The 19,171-nt window shown below is 40.4% G+C and overlaps 2 protein-coding genes across 5 annotated transcripts in view; one reads left to right on the top strand and one right to left on the bottom strand.

Annotated features, from left to right (window-relative positions):
* Positions 1 to 17: 17 nt before the first annotated feature.
* Positions 18 to 10,287, bottom strand: stx4 (syntaxin 4). Its single transcript, XM_088324308.1, has 10 exons — positions 10,092 to 10,287; positions 7,582 to 7,686; positions 5,422 to 5,521; positions 5,271 to 5,345; positions 4,126 to 4,196; positions 3,942 to 4,050; positions 3,793 to 3,866; positions 1,651 to 1,788; positions 1,463 to 1,573; positions 18 to 490 (listed from the first exon to the last, which is right to left on the bottom strand). Exons 1-10 carry the CDS (start codon positions 10,119 to 10,121, stop codon positions 413 to 415), a joined length of 891 nt encoding a protein of 296 aa, XP_088180434.1. The 5' UTR covers positions 10,122 to 10,287; the 3' UTR covers positions 18 to 412.
* A 3,810-nt stretch (positions 10,288 to 14,097) lies between these two features.
* Positions 14,098 to 19,171, top strand: part of arhgap44b (Rho GTPase activating protein 44b) — a 44,153-nt gene continuing 39,079 nt past the window's right edge. For all 4 annotated transcript variants that reach the window (XM_088323040.1, XM_088323042.1, XM_088323041.1 and 1 more), the window contains exon 1: positions 14,098 to 14,439. In XM_088323040.1, the coding sequence (XP_088179166.1) occupies positions 14,387 to 14,439 (53 nt within the window). In that variant the 5' untranslated portion in view covers positions 14,098 to 14,386. The remainder of the gene's footprint in view (positions 14,440 to 19,171) is intronic.

Raw genomic sequence — 19,171 nt, forward strand, 5'->3', positions numbered from 1 at the left:
GAATGCGAATCCAGTCATTGACCGATTTGAATAAGTTTATTCTGAATGACACAAAACATCTCGATAGAAGACCAAAGCCACACAAGTTGAAACTTTTTTCTTCCTCAAATACTGCAACTCAAGGTTGAATGTTAGCAAATAAAAAAAAAACGTTCAGTGCATGACGAGACTGAAGACCAGTTTCGTGTGATGCTATTAAAATCCAGGTGTGGGGGGGGTGTACAAACATTTGTATTTACAGCATATAATTCCACCAATCCAGTTTGCTTTCAAATGTTTGCGAAAAGAGCACCATCCGCAAGAGCCCCTTCCATCCCGGAAAAGTCTTCCTGAGTCCCGACGGATCGGCGTCGGTCTGATGTTGGGAGGGGCCGCCTGTAACAGTCCCGCTCTGGATGGCCGGCGGCGTTTGTCAGGAGAAGGTGGCAGCCAGTGAGATGGCAAGGATGATTATGACCACTGCCAAGCAGATGGCGATCCAGATCTTTTTCTGCGCCCGGAAAACAAACGCATTGCGTTAAATTATTTTAGTGCTTGCCTTAACCTTTGAAGTAAATCGGCACTTCAGTTGAGCAAAAATAAGGAAGTATTTTCAAGTTAAAGTTGCTTTAATTCACGTGTTGAAGTACAAAGCAGCATTCAAAATCCTTAAGTATGTTAAAGCTTTGAGTTAAAAAAAAAAAACTACGCTCCCACTTTGACAACCCTATATCCTAAATCTACAGTCCTCAGTAGGGTCACGGGGGTGCTTTGAGCCCATCCCAGCTATCCTCAGGCAGTGGGCAAGGGACACCCTGAACTGGTTGCCAGACAGTCGCAGGGCACACAGACAATTCACCCGCCAATACATACCGAGGGACAATTCGGACCAGCCAATTAACCTGACATGCATGTTTTGTGGAATGTGGGAGAAAACCCATGCAGGCATGGGGAGAACATGCAATCTCCACACAAGGAGGCTGCAGCTTCTGGACTTGAACCTCTGCACCGTGGGGCTGTGCGCTAACCACTCAGCTGCCCGGCAGCCCTATAAATTATACATATCGATTTAAAAGCTCAAACTTGCTTTAACTAGAGTTAAAGCTTTGAAAATCCAAACGCTTGAACGAGTTTCTTAGGTTGAAGCTTTAACATGCATTTGTGCTTTAATTTTAAGATGTTTAAGTATGTATTTGTTTTGACTAATGGCTCCAAGTTGCGCATTAACTGTCGGGGTAAAGCACCAATAACTGGGATTGAGACTAATACTTTAACCCAAGACTTTTAAACTAAGAGTTGAGCATTTTGCAGCTTTGAGTTTAACTCAAGTTGAAGCAGCTTTAACTCACGAATCTGTTTTAAAGCGTTAACCCAAGATTTTTTTTCAAAAGTAAACTTACTAGTACATAAGATTACCTTGAGCACTTTCAGTGGACTCATGAGTTGTTTTTAATTTTGCGTGAGCAAATCGTAAACATGTTACCTTGCGGGCTTTCTGTTGATACGTGACTGCTTTTTCTGTGTTGTCTTTGGCCTTTTCCACATAGTTGGACGACTGCTTGATGTTGTGCTCGATGTGGTCCACCATCTCTCCCTGCAGGACCAAAAAGATACCGCTTGAAATGCTCTCCCGACACAAACACAGAGCCAACAGATAAAAAGAAAAAGGACCTGCGCCTCAACTTCCATGGCCAAGTATTGAAACATGTCGTGAAGATCTCTGATGCTTCGCTCCAGTTTAAGGATCTCGTCGTGCCGCGTCTCGATCTCGTTCAACGCTTGCTTGGTGGCTTTGGCGTCGCTCAGGATCTGCATCAGGGCAAATGCATCATTCGCTTTTAACTACAAACCTCTACCCCGCCTACGTCATCACCAAAAGATGTGTGCGCATTGTTTATCCAAAACCGTAGCAGAAGGAGTTTGAATGGAGCGGGAGAAGATTTGTATGTTGAGTTGCAATTTACAAAAAAACAACAAGCCAAGCTGTTGTGTGTACAGGCGCAAAAATCAAACTTTTAAAGAACTTTTTTTTGCAATTACCAGGGCAAACAAACTTTTTCAATTCGAAACTTAACATAACACTGGTCTGAGGACATTATGGATGTCCGCGTTATCGTGGCGATCTGGTTTGCATTTACTTGAAAGCCTTAGAAAGTACGTAAATACGTGTCAGGGAAAAGTCTTTACTACCAATTCATACTTAGATTACATTTGCAACAACTGGTGCCAGCGAGTATAATAATAATTATAACTCATTAGTTCCCTCTACTATATATGTCAAAAATTCCCGAGTAAAAATCATGCTCCATTGGCAGTTATTTTACTCATTTTAATTATTATAGTTTTTTTTTTTTTTACCTATAATCAGGATTTATGAATTAACAAAAATATTTCACTTTATTTTGAAATTAAATTCTGAACTACATTAATTAAGTAATGCTATTAGCATTTCAATTTTTACGAGTAAATCCTGTTAAAGCATATTGTTAATAATTACTATTGTCATTTTCACAAATGTTTCCACTCTGGGTGCAAGTCAATTCTTCTAAAGTTAAACTTATGTGTGAACTAAGCAACTGTAAATATGAATTGGTCATCTGAGCCACCTTTTCAGTCCATACCATAAATAAATGTAGCAGCCTAAACAAATAAGTCCATGTTAAAGTCTAATTGTCATTATTCCTTCAGGAAAATAGGTAATGATGACATACTGCATCAATACAACCAGGAAAGGGGTATTTTTTTCAATACCTACTCCTTTTGGACTGTTACCTTTGTTTACTAAATTCGATCATTTTTCTCGGGATGTTGAAAAATATCTGGACATTCCTGTAAGTTAGATTTTGTATTGTGTGCACCTTTTTCCAAGTACAGGACATTACAGTAGTGCTTTCCGCTGCTACCAGTGTGTGGCGCTGTGAGGTAACCCAGCATCCACCCGAAGAAGAAATCCGCTTCTTCCTAGTTGGTGTGTAAACATTCTATACTGTCTATGTATATACTATCTCCAGCTCGAACTTTGACATTTTTATTTAATATTGCTTGCATCCCATGGCGGCGCAGTGGTTAGCGTGTGTGCGGCACAGTTCCAAGGTCTTGTGTGGGTTCAAATCCAGCTACCAGACTTCCTGTGCGGAGTTTGTATGTTCTCCCCGTGCTTGCGTGGGTTTCCACCGGGCACTCCGGTGTCCTCCCACATTCCAAAGACATGCATTTCAGGTGGATTGGCCGGTCAAAATTGTCCCTAGGTGTGAATGAGCGAGCGAGTTGTCTATCCCTGTGTGCCCTGCGATTGGCTGGCAACCAGTTCAGGGTGTCCCCTGACCACTGCCTGATGATTGCTGGGATGGGCTCCAGCACCCCCGCAACCCTACTGATGATAAGCGGTGCAGCTAATGAGATTGCTTGCATCCATTCAATATGGTTGGTTTAAGGAAGAGGCGAGCCGTTTCTTTTAAAATGAAAGTGGAATTAGAAAGCTTGATGCGGTTGAGAAAATGGTTGGATCACTTTTTTTCAGCCACTCTCTACCACGGAAGAGGACCTCTTGAAGCACATCTTCCAAAAGTAAGTTAAACTTCTCTTTATAGAGGATATTATTTTATGAAATGTTTATTTTTCAGTACAAAACAACACAGGTTACGTATACAAGCCTTAAATAAAACCTTAAATATACAAAATATAAAACTAAAGCTCTCGTTCGAAAGTAGGGCAGCGTCTGTACAATCTTTTGCTGTCAATGGGCTGCCTTAACAACGACGTTACATAAAGGGATCTATAACAGAACCTGAATTTTGTTTCTTTGCTACTCACATTTTGCGTAAAAACGTCCGTCTGGCCACTCTCTAGCATGGAGTCCAGCTCCTCGTCCGTCACTTTTGTGCCGGCTATCCGGAAAAGGTGAAATGCTTTTAAATAAATCATATCTTTTTAAAAATGAGTGAGCCTGTGGCGCCCCTCACTGATTTTTAGTTGCCGTTGAATCCTCTCCACATTGCGATCGCGGTACTGCGCCTGGATAGTGTTGCAGTGGCCCATCAGCTCCACAAACTCCCTGGAAAGGACGGCATGCTGTTCGTGGGGAAATAATATACACTTAGAGATATTAAAAGAGAAATAAAAACTTGTTTTTTTCACATGCACTACCTGAGTGCGGTGCATGCGAGCGCTGATAGACACATATTTGCCGTCGTCGTCTCCCTTCTTGGGCTCGATGCCTGCGTACACAAAATTTGGTAATTTTTAGAAAAACGACTTATTACTTCTATTACCCAAGAAGTTTTACTTCATCCACTTCACATTATTACAGTAACAACTTTTTTAGGGAGTCCAAACAAGTAATATAGTGACGTTTTGAAGTCAAATCATTCTTAGTACTTGGCCCATTATTTGTTATTGCAACATCCATTGCAGCCTGGTCATACTGGACGGGGGATTACCTCACGTGCTGTCCCTTCTCAAGGTTTCTTCATTTTCCTCATGTTGAGGTTTTTTGAGTTTTCCCTTGCCCTCATGTAGGTTTTAGATCAGGTGATGGTGTCATAATAGTCTGTGGTTTGCAAAAATCTGGTCTGTGCAGCCCTTTGAGACTCTGTGATTGAGGGCTATTCAAATAAACATGACTTGACTAAAACAAGTAAAACAATGTTTGGTGCCACATTATTTTGGTAATTTTGAGTCACATTATTGTTAAAATTAGTAAAAAAAGATAAATAGTTAAATTTTTAAAAATATTTTGAATGAGCTGAATGAAAACGCTTCTTTGGAATTAAAAAAAAGTCAAATAATCATGTTTTTAACCCATTTTAAGTCAAAAACTTCTTGCAGCAACTAATACTGACAAAATTTGAAATTAACTAAATCATAACACTGCAATCCGCCAAGCGGGGGAAAAAAATCATGCTTGATGTTAAATCATCTTGTTAATTTTAAGTCAAGTAATCTTTCAAACGACTCAAAAATATCCTAAAATCCTTTAATATTCAACTCAATTAGATTGAATTGTTCATTTCAAAATTGTATGTAAAAAAACAGCTAAATGATAAAAAGCCTACCCCGTTTGATTATTTTAAGTCAAATAATCTTTAAAATGACTTAAAGAAACCCTAAAAGCCACAAAAATATTTTAAAAGAGCCAAATGATAACGAATCCATGAGATTATCTTGTTCATTTTAAGGCAAGTATTTCTTAAAATGCCTCAAAAATCAAATCCTAAAATTCTGAATATCGAGAATGTTTATTCCAATGAATAAAAATCTGTACTTGTGCATGCCAGAAGTGTAATAGTTACTCTTGAGTTTCCTGTGGATTTGCCCAGCCAGCGTCTTGATCTGGTCTCGCAGGGTCTGCAGCTCTTTTTTCATGCCTGCGCAGATGACGTCACGGCCTGACTGAGTTTACATTCAAAACATCCGGGGGAAAAAAACATAAGCATGTCCCACCATCCTCCGGTAGCGCCACACCCAAAATGGTCTTCTGCTTGTTCTCAAGGTCGCACACCATTCTCTTCAGGCTGTAAAGACCTTCGTGGATTTCTTGCACCTGCCCCAAAACAAACACGTTTAAGATCAGATAATCCTTTATTCGTCCCACAAAGGGGAAATTTATTTTGTTACGGCAGTAACAGCTAAGAAAATTAACAGTATAAACAAATATTTATAAATATGAACACCAATATTTCCAATGCCACGTGTGCAAAATAGTTAAAGTCAAGTGGCCAGTAATGTGCAAAGTCATGGACGGTGTGCAGTCTATCGGGAGCACTGCTTATTATATAGTCAGATGGCTGCAGGAAGGAAGGACCTGCGGAACCGCTCCTTCACACATTTGGGGTGAAGCAGCCGGTCACTGAGGGAGCTCTCCAGAGCAGATACGGTGTCCTGCAGGGGATTGAAGATGATCCTAGTCATGGATGACAGGTTAGCAGTCATCCTCCTCTCCCCTACAACCTCCACTGAGTCGAGGGTACATCCCAGGACAGAGCTGGCCTTCCTGATCAGACTGTCCAGTCTTTTCCTGTCAGCCGTTGAAATGATGCTACCCCAGCAGACCATTCCGTAGAATATAGCTGATGCCACCACGGTGTCATAAAAGTTCTTCAGGGGTGCCCTCTGCATTCCAAAAGACCTCAGCCTCCTAAGCAGATAGAGTTTCCTCTGCCCTTTTTTGTACAGTTGTGTTATTGGTCCAGTCCAGTTTATCATTCAGGTAAACGCCCAGGTACATGTCGGATGTCACCCTCTCGATACCCCTTCCCTTAATGTTCACCATTGTTGGGGGGTGTAGTCTTTGTTTGCGGAAGTCCACCACCAGTTCTTTTGTTTTCCCCCGTTGATCTGGAGGCAGTTCCGCTGGTACCAGTCCACAAATTCCCGTGTTAGTTCTCTGTACTCACCTTTGTCCACATCTGTGATGAGTCTGACGATTGCCGAGTCATCAGAGAACTTCTGGAGGTGACAGGTGGGTGTGTAGTAGGAAAAGACCGCAGTGTAGAGGGTAAGGAGGAATGGAGACGGCACCGTTCCCTGCGCGGCCCCCGTACCGCAGACCACTGTGTCAAGACACACAGTCCTCACATACTGTGGACGGTTGGGAAGGTAGTCCAAAATCCACCTGGCAAGGTGATGGTCCTCCCCTGTGTTCTGCAACTTGTCTCCCAGAAGTGCAGGCTGTATCGTGTTAAAAGCACTGGAGAAGTCAAAAAACATGACTCTGACAGTGCTCCCAGGTTTCTCCAGGTGAGTGAGAGCTCGGTGTTTGAGGAAGATAACATCATCATCCACCCCAATGCCAGGCTGGTAGGCAAACTGAAGTGGATCTAGTGATGGTACCACCAGGGGACAGAAATGGACAAGGACTATTCATTCCAAAGTCTTCATCAGATGTAATGTAAGCACCACCAGCCTGTAGCTGATAAACTCCATACACATCGTTCATACACTTTTTTTCATGGCAAAATTGAAGCACTTTTAAGGACTTTGAAATTCAATTTTCAAATTTCTCCAGTCCCATTGAAAGAAGGAATCCGGTGTGAATCATGTATTTTGCAGAGCCACAAATGTATATTTACATATGCAATGTTTCATCTCGTGTTGGCATTTATCGAGACCTATTTAGATTTTGAGTAAACGACAAGTTATATGTTGCTTACATTTTCAGTGTCAAAAAGTTTTTCCCATTACAATTCACCACCGGGAAAAAATACCTTAATTTTTAACATGGCCCATAATTGAAGAGCATAATCCTTGTACTAATACACATTTCATAGTGCCCTGTTTAGGTGTAGCATGCATACGTCATTTTGGGGGCTTCATTGGACAGTGCCATACAAACTAATGCTAGCTGCGGTTAATGACAAGGGAAGAAGAAATGGAATGGCAGAGCCACCAGAAAGCAGTGTCAGAACTATTTTTATTTCTTCATTAAATGCGTGGTCTACAAATTCAGACTACCAAGAAACGTGGCAACGATTTTAAGCATTTACAAGCACTTCACCCAAAATTAAATCACTTTTCAAACCTTGGAAACACAATATCAAAATTCAAGCATTTTTAAGGACCCTGATAACAACTGTATACAAATGTATTCATATGCAAACTCACCTTTTTTAGGAAGCTCTCATTTTCTTTTTCCTCTTTGGCCGAAGAGCCGCCCGGTTTGAGCATAAGAGATTTTCCTTCATCGTCCTCGTCCGAAGCGTCACCTTTCTGCACAAATGGGTTGCAAATTAGACCAATTTTCTTCTGCCGTCAGACTTATTTAACCATAAACAATGATATATCATGACAAAAGAGTTATTAATTCCAGGACAGATGAACAGAATTTACATTTATTTATTTCAGAAAGCCTGAATATTTGGTTTTGGAGAAAAATCTCTCCCCATATTAAGTTTTGGGTAAAAATGACGGTAATATACAACTAATATTTTTAGTTGGAGGAATGTCTTCACGTTACAATATCTATATCTATCTATCTATCTATCTATGTATCTACCCTGGTCATATTCCTCGAGAGGGGTGACCGACAGCAAGACAAACACATACAAAAACAAAGAAAATTTAAAAAAAGGCAAAAAGTAGCAAAAAACACACAAAAATGTTTGGATCATGGCCCACCCAAATGCCCAAACACCCAAACAAGTTAAGCACCTCGGGACCCAAGTTGGTCATGCTTTCGTCCCTCCAGATGAAAACAAGACACAAGAAAGCGACCATGTCACTCGGGTCAGGGTGACACAACACACTCTTCTGTTCAACAATAGGGCCCGACAGCTTTCACTGGTTTACCCCTGCCACATCATACAGGTGCCCTGCCCATCCCTTAGAACGCGTCTAAACATCCCACTATCCTTTCACAACACCTCTCCACTCATTACTAGCACCAACAAGAGCTCTAGCTTCCACTATATTTAGACCTCTTTCCTGCAGTGCACTCTTAACACCATCCATCCACGTCAATTCGTGACTTTCCTCTTGGTCTCATTCCATTTACTTCTGCCACAGATTTCCATTTACTTCTACTTTACAATATACCACTGGGAATGCTCCTTCATTTTTTACACGGCACATAGTAAACTAAATACAAATTTTAATATTGCCCTGTTTCGGTGTAGCATGCACCTGTCTCTTGAACACAACTTTTAGGGGGCAAAGACAATGCCGCACAAACTAATGCGAGCGGCCATTGATTACAAGGGAAGAAATCCAATGGCAAAACAAAACCACCAGAGAGCAGTGTCTGTGTAATTTTTAAGCAGAATTGTTAAAAAAACATGGCAACAATTTCAAGCGTTTACGAGCACTTCACCTCAAAATAAATCACTTTTCAATCCTTGAAAAAAACAACATTAAAATTCAAGAATTTACAAGGATCTTAAGCACCCGTACGAACCCTGAACCGTGGTCCCGGAATTCAATTTTAGAAGATAAATATGAATGGAAACACATTTCAATTAGAAGAAGGTCATGAATTCTTTTTTTAGTTATTACAAGAAAAAAAACCTAGTAAAAACTAATAAATAACTTTAATATATCATTTCAGTGACTGAAAATGGTAAATTTTGCAAGTTTAAAAATGTTTTATGAAATGACAAAGGAATAGTCCTTATTTACAAAGACACATTTAGTCACATTGCCTTAGATCTAACCATAAAATAATATGTTGGAGTGAAAAAGAACGAATTACCCATTTATAAAACCTAAAAGGCTATTTCAGTGACACAAAACTTTGAAATTCAGTAAACTGAAGAAGTAAATTGTTCAGTTTCATAATACTAAATTTTTTTAGTAATTTTTTCAAAACAAAGACAAATTTTACTTCCCACCATAAAATAAAATAAATATAAAACACGAAGTATCTAATTAGTAACATGTATAAGAACATTTCAGTGGCTGAAAAAAATCAGTTCTGTTAGTTTAAAATAGTTTTTAGGAATTGTTTAATCAAAAACAAAGACATATTTTCGTCATTTACGTTTCTCTAATTTTCACCATGGACTATGATCAAGTAACAAAACGTGAATTATCATTAATAATGAATTACGTGACGTACCTGTCCAATTTTGCATTGTTTTATTTTAAAAAAAAGAGTTTTTACAACCGTTAACTTACAAAAATGACACATTTTAATCATTTGCATTTACGAAAATTATTATATTTGGCAGTATTTAAATGTGTAATTCCAAAAGTTTTCACTTTTTCATTTGAAAATTGCTTTTAGAGATTGCATTCGAAGAATGAACGTTAGTTTTTTTTGTGTGTGCTCTGTATTAAAACCATGACAGGATTCGCAATGACATGTTATTTCGCATCACCACTTACATATTACTCCAGATTATTTTTTTTAGTCCAATATTTTTAATTCTTTAAGATTGAGGATCCGAAAATACTTCGCACATCCTGCAACGGAAGTCGCCTCGAAAACAACGCCCAAATCGAACGCAGAGACAAAAGCAAAGGTCAGATCCAATGACGGGTAATGTAAACGCTTTTGCATTCCGTCCCCTATGCAAAATGTTAAAAAGTGACATTTAACAAGACTGCGTCCTAAAAAAAAGGCAAGCTAGTATGCTAAAGCTAATCGTCAATGCAGGAGTGGAACTTGACAGACTTACGTTCCCCAGTTCGTGAGTTCGATCCCGCATGTTGCTCGGCCGCTAACAGCGCGGAGTGACGCCTTGGCGGTGGGCCTGAGTGCGTCGACCCCGCAGTTGGTTGCAAAAACCTTCGCGATCAAAACCTGGAAACTTTTTGGGGGGGCTTGTCATTCAAGAAGTTTACTTGTCGGTCTTGGGCTGCTCTTCTTCTTTTAGTGCTCTTTTGGGGGTGAGAGGTACTTTTGACTCGTTAGCGCCCCATAAGACATTAACGTGTAACTACACAATGAATATTTTAAGATCCACTCAAGTGGTTCTCAACTGGTCTGACTTGAGGACCCACCATTCATACCTGTCGACCTCCCGTCCCGGCTTCAACTCGTTTTTTGGTCCCGACCACGTTTTGCTCTCCTGTCCCGGCTATCGACCTGTTTTTCCGTCTATGACACTACGATCTCCCGCTCCGGAAGATCCCCTTACACATTCGGAACACGTTCCGATTCTGTGAGCAGCTTTCTTCCCGCGTCCAGCGAGCAACGGTTCGTGGACGCTACCTTTCCTCCATATCTCAATAAACTTGTGGTTAAAGTTACGCGTCTGGGTCCTAATTCCGTTCTAGTCGTGACACTGTAATGCTACAAATCACTGAATATCATTCGGACACCGATAATGACAACAATAAAAATAGTATTCATAACAGTAATGATAATAACAATTATAATAATATTATTATTATAACAATGTTAACTGTTTGCTTAAACCATCCATTTCCTATATCATTCAGACCCCATTTTCTTCCTCTCTGTACTTTGACAATCAAGAGTACCGTATACACTCGCATTTAATCAACCTTCTAAAACTGCTTTAAAATAGCCACATACTGAGATCAATTTAAAATATTAATAGAGCGTGTACCTAAACATATATAATTGGCAATAATTTAGTTATGTTGTTGATAAAGATTGATATACTGGTAAAAAGCTGAAAATACACCATTCTTAAACCATTTACTGTACCGTCCAGAAGCGCTTCAGTGGCAGACACTCGTACACCGTTCTTTAATGTTGCCATTGTTTTCTTTCTTATGTTTTTCTCTTATTTTAAACGTTTTCTTATCATTTCAAGACCGGGTACAGCTGTAACACAATTAGCTTTCTCACTCCCAATTACATGGTACCTTAATTTGTCTTTTACAAGTAGACATCAATGGTAGAGTTCCAAGTATCTCCAAAAGTTTGTGACAGTCTCTCAAACACAGAGATACACAGTATTACAACCGTACCCAGTAACAGGTTGTGGAGAGTTGTAACAATGATTTATTATTACTGAATGATTTTATATTTTATTTATTTGACTATAAGGGAGGTTATACAATTTTATACGAGTTACATCTATTGAATGCAATGAAGATGTTTCACATAGAAGGCTTAAGGTCAATGACAGGTCGCGCCGTTCCGAATGCGAATGTTTTGTTTAGTTCTGTTGATAACAGGACGCTGACGGAGAAGGCTAGGCACTGATTTGATAATCAGCATTTCTATAATCAGCACTTCCCGGCACAAGAGGGGCCTTCGTGACGCACCGGTCCAGACATCGAGGGGACTAGGTGGAGGCCACGTGGGGAGTCTGCCACGTGGGGAGTTCCTGGCCCGCCCATGGGGGTGGCCGACACGCCGGCCCGTGATAAGACGTGGGCAGAATAACTTCAGAAGAAGATCGATCGCGAGGGACAATCGAGAGAGAGGCTCGACGAAGAGCGGCACTAATTCGGCTAATTTGGCTAACCCGATGGAATTCACTTAGTTAAATACTTTGCCCACGTGTGAAAATGTCTGCTATTCTTGTTCATTTTTCCTTTACTAAACGAGCATGCATTGTTGGGTGATTGAAGGTTATGTTTGGTTAATGGAGTCAGATAACTAATTCGAACAAATTGGTAAACGCTACATTTGTAATGTATTAATTTCCTAACATTACATATAATCTTCACATAGAGCAATATTAGGAGAACTCTTTATCTAATAGAATATATGACAAGAAGAGCATGGAATAGAAGAAAATTCTTGTGTGGTATCAATTGTTTTCAATGGACAGCATTAGTAATCGGAGTCGGACGGACAGTAGTGGCAAATGCATGAGCTAATGCCTAGGGTGCAGGTTTTAAGGGCAAATTTCTTGCAATCAATACGCTATACCCACTTTTCCTTGCCCTTGCAATTGACCATACAGACTGGACAGAAGTTGACATTTTTGGATGTGTTACAACTGTCCCTGTACCTTTTAGCCATTATTAAGCCAATATTTTCTCATGGTGGTTGTTAGCTAGCATGAAAAAATAAACAGATGGGATTAAAGCCAAGAATGTGGACATGATGGCCATGTGCAAGACATTTGTCTATCTTTAGCATATTTGACATAAAGCAAAATACAGTGAGAAAGAAAAAGTTTGAAATCTTGTCAAAGAATGTGTTCTTTTTTTTTTTTAACCATAAAATTGAGACAATGTCCCTCAAGAATCTTCAAAAGTCTTGTGCGAGGTCAAAATGGAAAGGGCAATATCCTATTACATTGGCATTTATAAAACTCTCTTCCAATTGGTCAAACTTTAACTGTTACAACCGTCCTGGTTTAACAACTGTCTCGTTCTTTTTGTTGGACCAATTTCGTCTTGGCCCTTTATGCTTTAATCCAGATCTTCTCGGTCTCTGGTAGCAGGTGACAACGTCGTTGTAGCATACATGTCAACCTCCAGGGCTCCATGCCCGTACAAACTGATGTATTTTCCCTTACGAAATACAAAATAATCTTACACCATTTTTTGGCGGGAATGATGCATGATGGGAAATTGAAATGAAATGATCTGCATTTATATAGCACTTCTCAAGTCAATGCAGACTTCCCAAAGTGCTTTACAATGTGCTTCACATTTACCCATTCACACACACTCACACACCAATAGCAGCCGTGCAGCCATGCAAGGCGCCAACCTGCCTATTGGGGGCATTAGGGGTTCAGTGTCTTACCCAAGGACACTTCGACATGTAACACGGGAGAGCCGGGATTCGAACCTGCTCTCTTGATTCCCAGATGAGTGCTCTACCTCCTGAGCTAATGCCGCCCCAAATTCCAGACGCATGCAACGCATGCGCACAGTAGCATCAAACCGCTCGCTTCGTTTGCAACGAAAAAAACAATACAGAGATAGAGGCTACAGCGGCAAACTCCTTTGACTTGATTGATTTTTGTGATAGTCGGTGTTTACCGGATGGTACCCATAATTGACAAATTTGCATTTTTCTGTACATATTTTCTTGTATGTTGTAGACGTCTTAAAATGCATAATGAACTTACTTTGTACGGTAAAAACCTACAGGTTGACAGGTATGTTGTAGAGCAGGGGTGGTTAACACGTGGCTCTAGAGCCGCATGCGGCTCTTGGCCAATAAGAATGCGGCTCTTTGCCTCATCATATTTTCTATATACAGTACTGTGGCTCTTTGCCTTGTTTCATGTTTATTTTTTTTGTATGTATTGAGGGTGGACACTTTCCTTGAAATCAACACAAGAACAATACTTGTTGTATTGTAAGGAGAGGAGTGTGTTATGGGAAATAATATGTTTTTCATTGTGCGTGTTTGTGTGTGTCTGTCTGTCATGGCAGGTTAGTGCGTGGTGTGGCTCTTTGACTCCCACAGTTAGAAATGTCGGCTCTTAGTGTCAAACTTGTTCGCCACCCCTGTTGTAGAGTGATAAAATTGTAGCGGTACTAGCAAATGTCATCCTCGATTTGATTTGGTAAATAAAAGGGATTTGTTCACACAAATGATCTTTTTTTGTTGTTGCTGTGAGTAAATAGGTATTACATTGTGTTGGAAGGCTTTACAATCATCAATAAGGAGAACATTTGGCGGAGGTTTCCAGGTATGTAGCATACCGTATGTTGTTAATATAAGTTCAAGTGCTCGTTTTGTACGATGTAGTAAACTGCATTTCCCATGATGCACCGAGGACTCGCGTCAAAAGAGGGAGGTTGTGAGGGAGGTGGGCGATCGCTGTCATCAGTGTCCGAACACGGAGGCTCAAATTCACTCCAACGACGGTTACCTCCAGAGCTTGAGGGGGGACAGAGGAGGTCAGAGAGGGACAGGGAAGGACGGGGGGCCCTGCGGACATTCGCCCACCCGGCTGGCTTGCCGCCTTCCCTCGTCGTCGTTGTCGTGGCCGCCATGGAGGCTCGGCGTGGATGTTACGGCGGCGGCCGACGTCGTTATCATCATCATCATCCCTGAATGAGTGAATGAGACGACGACGACATGAAGAAGCAGTTCAACCGGATGAGACAGCTCGCCAACCAAACTGTGGGCAGGTAAGGGGGGGGGGGGGGTAGTGGTTGATGGCGCGGACGTGATGCGAGAACAACATTGGGTGACGCCCCCCTATTCTCATAGACCCCCCCTCCATCCCTGAGACACCCTGCAGTGATGGCTTTGCGGGGAGCTAATGGCTTCACTAGCATGGCTGGCACGTATTGATTTGACACTTACCAAACAGGGCTATTTATTGTTCTTTTCTATCATTCTTACTATCAGTCTTTCATGCTATCATCATCGTTAATTCTAGGATGAGTCTATCATCCGTTCTATTGTTCGTGCTATCTTTCGTTATTCTATCTATCGTTCTATAGTTGTATCCGTTCATCTATCTTTCTATGTCATTCTTTCTATCGTTCATTTAATTATATACTCTATTTTTCGTTCCAGTATTCGCACCAGCTTTCGTTTTATCTATCGTAGTTTATAGTCATCCTATCATTTGTTTGTTTTGTCTATCGCTTTTCCATCATTCTATCTAACGTTCTTCCCATCATCATTCGATTATTCGCACTATTGTTCGTTAGTCTCTTTATCACTGTCATTCTTTATATCGTTCTTGTAATCTTTCTATCGTTCTCTCGATCGTTGTCTTTATTATTCTGGCTATCGTTCTTTATATCATCACTGTATCGTTTGTTCATTATCATTTGACCTAATGTTTGTCCTATCGTTTGTTCCGTTGTTGTTTTTTTTATCATTCTTTTATCGTTTTATCTTTATCTTTATCGTTTGTTCTATTTTTTTGTCCATTGTTTATCGTTCCATCGTTTTTTTCTATCATCAATCTATTATCCGCTCTATCAAATGATCTATCAGTCTATTGTTTTTTATATTATTTTCATGATTCTTTATAGCTTTTTTGATATTGTTATTTTTATCATTCATTCTTTTATTCTCTCTATCATTCTTTCCATCGTTCTTCCTACCATCCTTCTTTCGATTAATTTTAACGTTCATTCTATCGTTTTTTTTCGATCGTTCTCTCTATCATTGTTCTATCGTTGGTTCTAATATTTGTTCTGTCATCTTTCGATCATTCATTCTCTTGTTCGTCTATTCTTCTTTCTATCATTCTTTCAATCATCCTATAATTTTCCTATAGTTCATCCTATCGCTTGTCTGCCTATCATTTGTTCATTTATCATACGTGCGATCTGTCGGTTAATGTAACATCTTATATCGGTTTATCTATTGGATGGCTTGATCGGTTTGTCTGTCTGTCTCTGTCTTTTTTTTTAAAAAATCCATGACGTGAACCGGGTGTCAAAAGTATTTAGCAGCTGTACCGGTTAAACACAACAAGACGTCCTTTCTAAATCTGCAGAGTACGCAAACTGTTTTTCTTGTTACCTTTGTTCGTTTTTTTTTTTCTTTTTTCTTTTTTCTTCTCTGGGTGAGGCCCAATCCTAAAAGGTGGACGGAGTGATGTGACAACAATGTGTTTTGTGTTATTGCCGGATGAAAATTGTGTTGTCCTTTTCTTCAGTATCAAGATGAGCATTTCTTTTGAAGATATGTGGTTTTTGTGGTTTTTTTAGCTCCCTCTCGTGGCTATTTTATTAATGCTATTATATTTTTTTGGACCCCCTTTTGTGGTACCAGATTTGTTTAAAGTCTTTTATATCGAAAAGCTATCCACGATATCGTGCTACTTTTGTATCGTGAGGTCATGTTGTGAGATGTAGAACTAATTTCAGAGAAGTTGTGTGCAATGATGGACACTAAAGTGTGACAACCAATTAGTAGCCAGCATCTGGTAGAGGAGGGGCTTAAATGAATGTAGTGTTGCATTACCGTAGCACTATAGATGACAAACTCAGGACTTGTCTATTTTTTGTTGATGAGACTTCTTCTATTTCAACTTACTACTTTGACTGCCCTCTACAGGACTGGCGAGGAACATCCCCACTCGTTTCTTTTCCCCATGTATTTCCTCCTAGTTGAGGATGCGACAGCGAGAAACTGGGTCGACTTGTCGCCTCTCATCGAGCGCACGAGCGCCGAATTTGTCCAAACGCGAGCCCGCAAACGCAGAAACCTCATGAGTGACACACACTTTGGATCTTTTTTTTTTCTGACAGCCGACTAAATTGTCCCCCCCGCCCTTTCCCAGATGTGGGCCGCCAGAGGTTCAGACGCAGTTCATCTCATCTCCCAAACGGCGTAATCCCGCCTAAACTAAAACGTAAATCCAAAGCGTGGGATGGGGGATGACGCGTCCTCTTCCACTTCCCTCGCGGTTGCCACAGCGACGACGCCATGCCAGCATCTAAGAAACCCACAAATGAGTCATTTGTGGGTTTAAAATCCTTTTCAAGAACAACTTGGACACCTTGAATGAAGGGAAGTCATTAAAAACTAAATAAATTCTGTTAAAACATCCGCAGTGTATAAAAATGGAGAAATAGTTTGTGTTCCATTTCCAAGTCATTATCGGCTATCAACTTCCAAATGATTTTCCCTGTAATGGCATCATTATCTCCTCATTTTGCTTCTCGCTTCGTTCTTCTCGTGGCAACATCTGAAATTGTGTCCTGGAAGTAGGTCCAGTTGTATGGGGGACCAATCCTACAATATGTAGAAATAAATGTGTCAATAAACTAGAATGGTGGTGCGCCATTAGAGCTCCACCCGCTTTGAGACGCAAAAGCATTTTTGGGTGGCATTTCCCTATTTGGCAGGGTACTTCACCTCTAGAGTGACCTACCTGCTTGCTTGTAAAATATTGTGATCCTTGCCATACTTGTTCTGGCCTGAGAGAGTAGAAGCTGCTGAGTCAGCAAAACTAAAAACATCAAGTCATCTTTTTCGTTTTCACATCATGTTAGATGTTTTTTTTGGGGTAGTTATCACATATGGGGTAACTTACCTGACTGCCTATAAAAGATAGTGTTTATATTCAATGCCGTTCTGGCATGGTAGAGTAGAATGTCTTTCAGAAAAAAGAAATGTGTAGTCAGCAGACCAAAAGTTCGCTCACGGACTGACATGGAGTCAACTCTTAGAGCCTTTTCCACATATAGGTCAACCTTTCTTACTGTCTGCAAGACATTGTGTTGAAATTGAATGTTGTTCTTGCCTGGAAGAGCAGAAAATCTTTCTGGAAAAAAAACGCTGAGTCAACAAAACCAAAATTACTGAGTTAGGATTTTCGAGGGCATTTTTACTTTTAGAGTGATTTACCTGATTGCCTGTGAAAGATTGTGATCCTGGCCAAACGTGTTTTGTCCTGGGAGAGTAGAATGTCTCTGTGGAAAACTGCTTAGTCAGCAAAAGAAAAAAAAATGACAATTCAGCTTTTTTGGGGCACATTTCACATCTTGGGTAACCTACCTGACTCCCTGTAGAAGATGGTGTTTACATTCAATGTCGTTACGGCCTGGGAGAGTGGAATGTCTTTCTGTGCAAAAAAAACCTTGAGTCTTCAAAACCAAAAGTGCTTATTCATGCGATTTCATATCGAGGGTAACCTACCTGACTGGCTGTGAAAGATGAGGGAAGAAAGGCATTTTAGTTAATAAGTGCATGCATAAACAAGTGGATAAATTGCACTTATGTCATATATTTAGGTATTACCTAATTTTTTATGTGATAACATATTTACATGGCATTTATTTATACACAGTGCAGGATCCTTCCTCTATAACGTTTGAGTTAACAACTTTAGTTTTTGCTACTTGCGGCCAAACCAAAGTGGAACATTTTTGTAGCATTTGTCACCACAATTTTTCCAAAGAAGCTCAAATCATGACAAAGATTTCCAATTCAGTTCAAGTCATGACTACTTTGGCTTTAGTTTGACTTGGCAGAGGAAGATGAGGAGGAAGGAGTATTATGGGATGCTTTTGGTGCATCAGCATCTCACGGGCACTGTCCCAACTAGCAGCAGCAAACTTTAATCTACTCAGATCTTGGAATCCCCGCATGAGCACCAGGATTTTTTTTCTCATACAAACGTTTTTTGTTTACTCATTCAGTGACAAAAGAGTTATAAACATCAAAAATCAGCATTAACAAATCATTTTCCCCAAAATTAATGTCCATGTCCAATATTTTTTCTTTGCTCAAGAACTCGAGTAACTAAGAATGCGTTTTTTTACAACTAGAAGGTGCTGAATAATACACTGTTCTTTTAATAATAACACAAAATAAAATATATAATAATTTTGCAGCCAAATATTACAGTATAGTAGTTCTAATTTGAAGGTTATTTAACATTTTTTCCCCTCAAAAACTGTCTTTATCAAGATATTTGCACAAGAACTCAATGTCACAACCGATACAAGCAGTGAACCCAAATGTGTAACATTTAAAACAATGCTTTGTTGAGGGTTCTGGGAAAACAGGGTGAGAGGAAAAAGACCGCGATCTTGTGCTCGCTGGGCAGGAGGAGCGGGAAGCCCTCGCGAACGAAGCGTGGTCGGAGATCGGAACCAGTCGGGTAGCCGGGACGGGAGAACGGAGCGTGGTCGGAGATCGGAACAAGTCAGGTAGCCGGGACGGGAGAACAGAGCGCGGATTTATACAGGAAACAGGGGACAGAATTAGGCAGGAGAAAGGAGCACGGATCGGTGATCGATACAGGAAACAGGACAGAATCAGGCAGGATACGGGTAGCCGGGACAGGAGAATGGAGCGTGGATCAGGGATCGATACAGGAAACAGGTGACGGAATCAGGTAGGATACAGGTACAGGTCGGGATCAAAACAGGAGCCTGAGTCAAA

The sequence above is a fragment of the Urocampus carinirostris genome, chromosome 19 (genome assembly GCF_059441175.1).
Source record: "Urocampus carinirostris isolate Australia breed hairy pipefish chromosome 19, RoL_Ucar_1.0, whole genome shotgun sequence".
Lineage (NCBI taxonomy): Eukaryota > Metazoa > Chordata > Actinopteri > Syngnathiformes > Syngnathidae > Urocampus > Urocampus carinirostris.